Here is a 10,847-nt window from a genome sequence, read left to right on the forward strand (position 1 = left end):
ACTTGTTGGAATGGTCTTGAAGTCTACTTTCATATAGATCTGGTCCCACATCAAAATTCCTCCTAAGAAATTCGAAATCATCGAAACAATCCATATATCTCATTCAGTTTGAGTTTGTTTTGCGACTTAGGCGTTGTAATTGTAATGTGGACTAAACCAAAGGGGTGTGCACCCTAGGGTTAACCCTAGGACATGCCAACTCCTATATATACTTTGCCATTATCGTTTAGAGTTGGGTTTTAATTACATTACTCTACCATTGCAGTTTCATCGCTAGATCAGTTTATGGAATCTCAACTTCGAGTGATTAGTCAAAAATCTTCAATTTGGAATGTGTTGTCCTTGTTTTTGTGAATCTATTGGATTGTTTGCAGGGACAATAACCCTTGTGATATGGTCAACTACGTGAGAGCATGTTTGATAACGATTAGATGTTTGGGGTGTGGCAGTTATGAGGTGACGATCAACAGATCGAAAGCCTCAAAACATGAATGTCTTCATGTCACCAAATCGAACCTATCGGAAGATGAGGCAGCTAGCTCTATCTGCATCAAGGAGGAGAGCATGATGGTACTAAGGAATATATAAAGGAGGAATTGGAGGAAGAGGGAACGACGATGGGTGCCGCACTACCAAGTGAATTCATGTTTTTTTTCTTATTCAAGATGATCTATGACATGTTATATTCTTCCTCGATGTGGGAGTCTTGTATAAGTTCTTATAAGATGGATCACTGGATGGGAAAAAAATATGTTGTGTATAAATGTGTTCTAGATTTATTTTTGTAATTCTGGATTCTGGTTATTTGTGTATAAATGTGTTTTGGATGGATTTCTTGTACTTCCAGAACCTAGACTGTTGATTACTACATTCTATATTATCCTAGTAGATTTTGATTCTTTGTTTTTTTTTTTACAAAAATGGGTATTTTCCTGCGCTAACCGACACGATGACAGCCCTCCACGGCTATCAGAGGCTTGCTTGAGGTTCATCAGTGACGATTTTGGAACCGACACTGATGGCTCTTACTAACAGATATTGACGAGGTGTACTAGAATAGTTAGTGCCATTTTAGAATACATGCAATCAAAATGATTTTTTTAATATTTTGAAAGCTAACCTAGTACACCTTGACCAAAGATGAAGCATTCATTAAACTAAAGTGAAATACAATTATCAAAAGGACAGAAGCATTTTTCATATAATGAGAAAAAATCTGGTGTATAAATTACAACATCACTAATAAATCGTTAAAACATCTAAAGAAAACCACGTACAAATTGGTGCACCGCTCAACAAGAGCGCTACCAAGTCGGTCGGCTTCATGCTATTGGTGTGTGCCGCGCGCAACATCCCCACTTTCTAACTTGCACATGCCCTCCGGTCAGTATTGATTAACCCAAGAAGACACACTACTATACAAATAAGTTTCCTGGACAGGGACCCATTTAAATTGCATGCGGGCGGTAATCATATCCGCATAGGAAAATCGGTCCATTTTCGCATGCGCTCCATTTAAGAGGACCGCACAGGAAAATCGAATTTCCCATACGATCCTCTTAAATGGACCGTACGCGAAAATGGGCCGATTTTCCCGTGCGGATCTATTAAGAGAACCACACGAAAAAAAGTAGTTTCCCTCCTACCACTTCAAAAATTTCGTGTTTTCTCCCATCCGCGCGCCTAAGTCTGGTTCCTCCGGGAAAAAAGTCTCTCTTTTATTTATTAACCACGCATCCCCCCCTCCCCTCGGCTCCCCTCCCCCTCCCTCCCCTTGCAGATCTAGCGGAGGGCCGGGGAGGCATGGGGGCGGCGGTGGCGGCGGCGGGCACAAGCGGCGACAACGGGCCCGCGGCTCCTCTCCTCCCTCTCCCCTCCCCTCCCCTCCCCGGTGGCGATGAGAGCGCGCGGGCGGCGGATCAAGCGTCGGTGATGGTAGCGAGCGGTGGATCCGTCGCCGGCGACCGCGGGGACGACGGCAGCGAGCCTCGGCTAGGGTGACAGTGCCAGCGGCGGCGGCGGCGGCGGGGATTAGGGTTGGGGTTTGTTTTTTTTTTATTTTTTGTTTTCCCGTGCGGGTGCGTCTCCCGCACGAAAGAAAATAGGATTTTCCCAGACGATTTCTTCCAGACGGACAAATCCTCCGCACGCGAAAATTAAAATCATCCACACGGAAAAATCCGGATTGTAGTAGTGATAATTGCCCCAAATATTGTTGAAATGCAGTCTTTATCAAAAAAAATTTCAAAATTCATGTCATATTTGGACTATGTGATAAATCAATTCAAAACAAGGGGAAATCACAATTATTGTGCAAAAGTAGTGGGATGTATGCAACCCAACAAGCCTAATACATGTTTTTTTTATCTTGGAATTAACACGGTAGCTAACTCTGGTCCCTGATCCAGCCGATCGAGAGAACAAAGACGTGGAGAGAACAAAAATAGCGGGTGGGTTGGGCTCTCAATCCGCATCGTAACGCACGGCCCAAGCGCGATTTATATGTCTGGCCTGCGTCAGTGCCACTGCCGCCCCGGTGCCCGCTCCTCCGGTGTCCGCCCGCCACCCTCGTGGCCCGTCTCTCCAGCGCCGCCGCCGCGCCGCCCCTCTTCTCTCTCAGTTCGTGGTGCCGCCCGAGGTCTCATCTTCCCCAGTGCTATACACCGCGGCCGCCCTCCCCCCAACTCGCCGACGCCTCCGAGACCTCCCCGGTCTAAACCCGTGAAGAAGATTCCGTCCCCTTTGGTCGGACTGAGGGGTGAGTTCCTGGCTTCTTGATTTCATATGGATGTAGCCTTGATTGGTGCCTTTTTTGAGCGATTCGCTGTGCTACTTCTGTTGTTGCCAACCTGCCATTAACTTGGTTGGTGGAGTAGCTTATAAGCCTGGCCATTCTCCGTGCATCCTCATTTCCACAAAATTTTATTTTACATTCTCATTGTATTGAATGGCTAGTTGCTTCAAAAACCAGCGATTTGCGTATTGGAATATTTGATGCTAAGTCATAAGGAAGGATTGTACGATGTAATCCAAGAAACCATGTTGCAGGTGCTTCGACTCGAAATGAAAATATTAGGAACTAATATGATAGCACCAGCCTGCCCAAAATTTATTCATTCCGCATATCTACATGCTTATAAGCTAATTATTGTATTGCAACTATCTGCATTACTGTGGTACTATTTCATACTCATGGCATGTGGTAATGCCCTGGAGAGATTGTGACTTCACTAGTGGCGGACGAAGGATTTTATAGATGGGGTACGATAAAATAATTTATTTATAAAACAATAAATTATTTAATTGTTATATAATATTATTTCTAAAGAAATGTAAAAAAATCCAATACATCATAAAAACCAGACTAGAAATAAACTAAATCTTATTTTTATATGTAGATCTCATTGTAATGCATAGGCATGTAACTAGTAAATAGTGAATGTCACAACTCACTTGAACAATATATATATATATAGTGCATTATGTTCATTGGATTCATAACAAGTGTTGATCACTAGTTTATCCAAAAAAATTATATAACTATATCGTTTAATATTATTAACCTTTATAGCATTCTATATTATATTTAGCAAAAATATCTTCCTCTTAAAAAAACACTAGTCATATACCTTTTATAAGTACAATATCATTAACAAAGATAATAGTTATTATTCCTCATGTAAAAACATAGGTAATATATATTACGGAGCATACACATATGAGCTAGCTGCTTAGTATTCATATGCAAGTAATAGTGCTGTCTGTAGCAATAATATTATCAAAAATAAATAAGAATGAGAAAAAAAGAAGAAGATGGAACAACAGAAGAATATAGGGTTAAAGTTTTTAGTTTCACACCATTCACTACAAAGAACAATTTTAATAATATTAGTGTATTATCGATTAATATGAGTATATACCATACCATGGATGTGAGCAACCACCCTCGTGTGTTTGGGCTAGTGACTAACCTACTCTTTTTCTTACTTCTTTCGAAGTTCTCTGAACGTATTTAGGTAAAAGATGTTTTGTTTTGGATAAAAAATAAACAATTTAACTAGATTATTTTTAGAGAGAATCCATTGTGTGCCGCTGACTTTGTCCTTGTTCTATAATATGCCACTGAGTTTGTTAAGTTCTACAGCATGTCATTGTATTTTGCTTAAATTCTATAATATGCCATCTCCGTTCCGTTAGTACTGTATAATTTTATCCTAATGATAGAAATATCCCTAGGACAAAATTTTCCAAAATTTGACCAAAAATTCTGAAATATCATATTATAAACTAGGCAGAGAAGTTGCCAATCTCAAACTCTTTAAGTTTTACAATCTGTATGATAAAATTGTACAATACTAACGGAGGCTAATTAGACAACGATTGTATATTATAGAAGTTAAGCAAAATGCGATGCCATATTAGAACTCGACAAACCCAATGACGTATTGTAGAGCAGGGATAAAATCAGTGACACACAATGGATTGTCTCTATTTTTTATGGTTGTTCAATTAACTACCTATATACTATGATGCGGCATTTTTAGAAAAAGTTAAATCTTATACTATAAGTGCATATCTTACACATTAAATTACATACACTTATAATATAATTTTCAAATTATAAAATGCCCTATTCTCATTTTATAGGAGAAATATGGAAAAATGATGTATTATCTATTTAATTATGAGAAATATATTAGTCCAAATTAACATATATGTAGAAAATAAAAAACAATATGAAAGAATTACGGAAAATACGTACTAATGTAGTTATCATATACTACCTCCATTTTTTAATAGTTGACGTCGTTGACTTTTTCTCACATGTTTAACCTCTCGTCTTATTCAAAAAATTTACGTAATTATAATTTATTTTGTTATGAGTTGTTTTATCACTCATAGTACTTTAAGTGTGATTTATATCTTATACATTTGCATAAAATTTTTGAATAAGACGAATGGTTAAACATGTGAGAAAAAGTCAATGGCGTCATCTATTAAAAAACGGAGGGAGTATAATACAATGAGAAAAGAAGACCAGAGTCGAATGCTTTATTATTGAGCAAAAATGATGGTATTATTTTTATCATCTTTTAGTAGAATCTATCGTCATGCATCAACATATCATGAGATTATTAGTTATAGATAAGTACACCGGTGTAATCATACTTAGCATATCACGAGACTATCGGGTAATGGACAATTATCTTTAATTGTGCTAGAGAGAAAAAAAAAACTCCCTTCGCGTCCCATAAAACACCAACCTAGGACTGGATGTGACACATCCTAGTAAAACGAATCTAGACATGCATATGTTTAGATTTGTTGTACTAGAATGTGCCACACCAGTTCTACATTCGTTTTTTTGGACAAAGGGAGTAAATTACAATCCATACTATGTATTGTTAAAAATTCTTAAAAGTTTTCATATAATGTTATCCTTTAACCATTTTCTTTTACACAATAGCTAACTTTAGATTTTAATTTGGACCACCATATTCTATCCATCTCTAAGTCTGGTGACTTAGTAATAACTTCACACATTAACTCTCTCTCTCTTTCTCTCTCCATTTTCTTTTTCCATACGATAGTTGGATAACTGATAGATCTAGCAAGAAAGAGCCTGGATATAGTGCCTCGCTCTTCGTCGGGTCACATCCTACCTTCCAAAGTCCATGCAAGCCCGACATCTCCAACCTCAATGGCAACGATAACAATAGTGCGCATCATGATAGGGGAGGAGAAAAAGACTCGTCGGTTACTAGAGGTTAAGGCTGCGCATGTAAAGACAGGGGGGGGGGGGGGAAGATGGTGGCTCATGGAGAAAGAGCGGTGATGGCGGTGCGTACAGTGGCAGTTAGCGGTTGCTGGTGGTATGAGGAATTTGTTGTCGACATAATCATTTAATTTTTTCCTAAGTATTGATGATACATGGGTCACCAGTTATATAAAGAAATATAACTAGCTAGTTTTAAAATACTACCTTGTCCCAAATAAGTGCAGCCGTGAAAATCCGTGTCGAACTTTTGACCATCCGTCTTTGAAAAGTTTTCAAATTTTCAAATAAGATAAAAGAATAAACATTGGACGTGAACCGTGCAAAACTGCACTTAATTTACGACGGAGGGAGTAGTAAATAAAAATATTAAGATAAGGGCGGAGTATTCGAGTACCTCTCGTTGTCTCCTCCGCTCCTTGCCTCCTTGCGCCGCCGCCAAGACGAGTCGCGGCTGAACAGGGGAGGGCCGGGCGGCGATCTCCATCGCAGCGGAGGGGAGGGGATCCTGGTGCGTCCTCTTTCTGATTCATCTCTCTCTCTCTCTCCCACCCCACCGGGACTGAAATTTGCTTGCGTTCGTGAACCCTACTAGCTTCTCTTCTAGATCTTCTCCTCCTCCTTAATTTGATAGCCTTAAACCTCTCTTAAATAATTCAGGTAATAACAGTTTGTTTGTTCACCCAAAAGTTTGGGGGTTCAACTGAACCCCCATGTCCCAAGTTGGATCCGCCCCTGGACTTCACTTGTTTGTTGTGTACGTCATAACTGGAATTCTGGCTTAATTTTAATGTGATTCTCTATCATTTTTTGTGTTGCTGTACTACAGCTCACTGATTATATGTCCCCTACTGTTGATCGGGTTCAGGTGAATAGTCTATCCTTGGAGGTGCAATAAAAGCAAAACATGTTTGTGAATTTGAAGCCAATTAGTTACTCATATTCATTTTTCTGGCATCTACAACCATGACGATGCTATCAATTCTTGTGAGGAATTTTGCTGGAAACACTAGTTCAAAGTTCAATAAAGTTGCACTGCTGAAGCTGAGTAGGTGGCTATCAGGATCCATTCCCAACACAAATTCATTATCTAGCAAGAAACATAATTTTGACAAGTCTGCTCTGTTGTTCCAAGGCTGTGCAGATGTTAGGTTTCTAAAGAAGATCCACGCTAATGTTTTCACACATGGACTTTGCTGGGATGTGATTCTTGGCTCTAAGATTCTGAGTTGTTATGCTAATTTAGGTGCATTGCATGAGTCAAGGCTTGTTTTTCAGAAAATTGTAAATGATGATATTTCCCTGTGGAATTCAGCCATGGTTGATTATTTTAGAGCAGGTTATCCGGAGGAGGTTATAATTTTGTATAAGAGATTGAAATTGAACCAGATTGGTCTCAATGGGAAAACTATTACTTTTGTTATGAAAAGCTGCACTGAGCTTAAGAATCTGTACTTGGGTAAAGGAGTGCATGCAGATTCACTTAAGCTTGCTCTGTCTGGGAATAAATTCGTCGGCTCCTCCCTCATTGGCTTATACTCCAAGTTTAGCAAGATGAATGATTCACGTGGAGTGTTTGAAGAGATCATCAACAAGGACATTGTTGCTTACACTTCGATGATCACTGGTTATTCAGAAACTGTGGATTCAATTGCATGGAACGCATTTGAAATTGCCACTGATATGCTGCAGAACAACTTGGAAGTAAACCGTGTGACTCTGGTAAGCTTACTGCAAATAGCTGGGAATCTGGGAGCACTTCAGGAGGGTAAATCTCTCCATTGCTACTCCATAAGGAGAGCAATTGGTGTCTCAGATGATATTCTAGAGACCAGCATTGTGAACTTTTATACTCGATGTGGAGCTTATCAGTCAGCGGCTACTGTTCTGCAAAATTCAAAGGGAACTGTTGCTTCATGGAATGCTCTGCTTTCTGGTCTTAATAGAGCTGGACAGAGTTTCAATGCAATCCAGTATTTGCCTGTGATGCTGCATGAGCATAAAGTAACTCCAGATTCTGTCACTTTTGCAAACGTGCTTTCAGCCTGTGCTGAGCTATGCTATTTTTGCTTTGCTGCTAGTATTCATGCCTACTTCATAAGAAGATTTATACCTATGGATGTTGTTTTGACCACTGCACTTATTGAGGTGTACACCAAATGCACAAGAGTCATGAGATCGAAGTATCTCTTTGATCAACTTATTATTAAAGATGTTGTATCCTATAACGCGATGATTTATGGTTACCTACAAAATGACATGGCCAATGAGGCCACCTCATTACTCAATTACATGATGGCAGAAGGTGTTGCTCCAGATTTTGCAACTGTTCTTAGCCTGCTTGCTGCTTTTGCTGACCAAAGAGATTTAGTTAGAGGGAGATGGATCCATGGTTTTGCAATTAGGCATGGGTTTTGTTCAGATGTGGACGTTGAAAATCAAATTCTATATATGTATTCAGCCTGCGGAAAAATTGCAGCAGCAAGGGCTATATTTGACTCATTGGAAAAGAAAAACTTGGTTTCATGGACAGCCATGATGAAAGGTTGCTTATCCAATGGACATGCAGATGAGGTGGTTCAATTATTTCAAGTGATGCAAAAATATGGGGAGAAACCTGATTCTGTTTCTCTTGTAACTGCAGTTCAGGCTGTTTCTGATCTTGGACATCTAAATGGTCTAAAACAAATTCATTGTTTTGTTTACCGTTCCTTGTTGGAGAAAGATAAGATTACTGCTAATTCATTGATAAGTGCATATGCCAAGTGTGGAAAGCTGGATTTGTCAGCAGGTTTGTTCTTTAGTTTGAAATATAGAAACTTGGATACTTGGAATGCAATGATCAGTGCTTATGCAATGCATGGATTCCATATTAACGTGCTTGAAATGTTCAAGCAAATGGAAGAAGAAAACATTCAGCCTGATGAGTTAACATTCTCCACTGTGCTTACTGCTTGCAGCCATGCTGGTCTTGTCAAGGATGGTTGGCGTATTTTCAATTCCATGACCTCAGTATATTCAGTTCTTCCACAGGAAGAGCATTACGGTTGCATGGTTGACTTGTTGGGTCGTGCTGGGCATCTAGAAGATGGATACAAATTTATAAAGCTATCTACCTTAAAAGATAAATCCACTATATTTTGTGCTCTGCTCTCTGCTTGCAGAACTCATGGAAATACACGACTTGCACATGCTATTAGCAAAGAGCTCCTTGAGCATGGACCTCAGAATCCAGGTATTTATGCTTTGATTTCAGAAGTATATGCTCAGGAAGGGCAGTGGAACGAAGTTGCTAATACAAAGGCCAGAGCTGATTTAAGTGGGTTAAAGAAACATCCTGGTTCTAGTTTGATTGAATCAATGGAGCAAGGAATGTCCTGACGTCGGCATGTTGCACTTATGGTGTGGGGATTTTTCACTATGGCCTGTTTGAAATTCTTACTTTACAAATGGACCCATGCAAAAACTATCGCAGGAATGGACCTTGGGTTATTATCGATTATGCAGTGCCAGGTCAAACCAGTTGGCAGAATGACACAGCCTGGAGACTTACATTACATTGTAGAGGGGTCAGCTCCAAGCTCGTAGGCGCTGATCCTGGGGCAACACAATCATGGATTGAGGCTGTAGTGGTCTATCCCACTCTCTGCCTGCCCTCCTCCCTCATGCAAAGAACAGAGGTGCATGACCCTCAAATCCCTCTCAAATTAGCCCCAAATCAAAGGGTTTTCTGTGGACTTCACATGGAGATCGTGTTGGAAGGTATATTCTCCCTTGTTCCCCTCATTTTGTTATTTTGATGGTTGATTTGAGCAAATTAGGGTGAAACCCTGGTATTTATTTGGATTTATTTATGCAAAAAAAGGTGGATGAGTATATTAGTTTTATTGGATGAATTAAACTCAGGTTATCAATATGTGATTGAGTATATCAGGAAGATTAGTTTCTATGAACTTTAATTTTAGTTGACTTCCGTTGCAATGACGGGAAGAAAAACCATTTCGCTCAACTGTAAAATCATGGTTCTTAAGTCATAAAGTCGAGTTGAGATACCCTGTACTGTCTTGGAGACTACCATATCTAGCTATTACTATACATAGCTATTACTTCTACTGCTAATATGTTACTATGTGCTGTGCCTGATGGAACCGATGCAGCTCTCCGCTCATCTACCTTCCAATCAGTAATAGCGGGCCTGGTAGGCCAAGCCTCCCAACCGATTCACTGTTGCTGCCTTTGCTCCATTGCGTCTTCTGCTGCCAACAAGTCGATTCATGCGTCATACTCCCTGACTCCCTGACGACTAGTCACAAGACTTGATTACAGGTGTGTAAAATAAATAAATTGCATCATAACTATCAGAATCCTTGCATTGGATGGAAAAGAACAAGTATCAAGTAACCCAACAGTGCTTCATCCTATATAAGATGTGCATTCCCATCTCTTGTATTTTATTTCTCCCTGAGCGCACACTTGAAACATTAAGTTTTAACTTAGGGATGTCTGGCTGGAACTGAGAACTGATGCTTGCATCGAAGTGGCAAGATTGTTGAAGATTTGTGGGTGCCTTGTCAGTGGCAGTATCTTTTTAGCTGTTGGCCTGTTGCGATATTCAGTTACTCATTTCTTTCTTCTCAATAGATTTCTTGAACTCTGACAGATAGCTGTTTGATGTTTCTTCCTCAACGACTTCAGGATGTATGTTTGATTTTTTTTAAAAAAATTATTATTGCTCTTCAATTACTTTACTCTCAGGTTACTTAGCCGATATCAAATGAGCAATGGTTCAAGATGTGGAGAGAAGATTCCACATTGGTTGCCTCGCCATGGTCACTTCTCCACATGCAGCTAGGATCGCTTCAAAAAGAACTGTAGCCGGGAACACATTTGTCGTATGTATCACTTACTCATTACTGTTCAGCGCAAAGTTAGTCTAGTTTATTCTGGTTTTGTTTAACATGCCTTATATAGAAAGAAAAAACCTAAAAAATGCTTCCTTCGATCTTGAAGATAATATTGAGGAGGTTGGTGATACCAATGTCATCGCGTTGGAGATCAAGATCGAACTCTT

The 10,847-nt window shown here is 39.6% G+C and overlaps 1 protein-coding gene across 3 annotated transcripts; it reads left to right on the forward strand.

Annotated features, from left to right (window-relative positions):
• The first annotated feature begins 6,164 nt into the window (after window positions 1-6,164).
• On the forward strand, window positions 6,165-10,612 carry LOC127779832 (putative pentatricopeptide repeat-containing protein At3g01580). Of its 3 annotated transcripts, none has more exons than XM_052306763.1 (5): window positions 6,165-6,287; window positions 6,437-6,533; window positions 6,645-9,538; window positions 9,934-10,102; window positions 10,532-10,612. In XM_052306763.1, the coding sequence occupies exon 3, from the start codon at window positions 6,743-6,745 to the stop codon at window positions 9,155-9,157; it is 2,415 nt and encodes an 804-aa protein (XP_052162723.1). In that variant the 5' UTR covers window positions 6,165-6,287; window positions 6,437-6,533; window positions 6,645-6,742; the 3' UTR covers window positions 9,158-9,538; window positions 9,934-10,102; window positions 10,532-10,612. The 3 variants fall into 3 exon arrangements, with proteins under 3 accessions (XP_052162723.1, XP_052162707.1, XP_052162715.1); XM_052306747.1 differs by lacking the exon at window positions 10,532-10,612 and adding an exon at window positions 10,274-10,516; XM_052306755.1 differs by lacking the exons at window positions 6,437-6,533; window positions 10,532-10,612 and adding an exon at window positions 10,274-10,516.
• Window positions 10,613-10,847: the final 235 nt, after the last annotated feature.

This window comes from Oryza glaberrima, chromosome 1, assembly GCF_000147395.1.
Source record: "Oryza glaberrima chromosome 1, OglaRS2, whole genome shotgun sequence".
NCBI classification, from domain to species: Eukaryota; Viridiplantae; Streptophyta; class Magnoliopsida; order Poales; family Poaceae; genus Oryza; species Oryza glaberrima.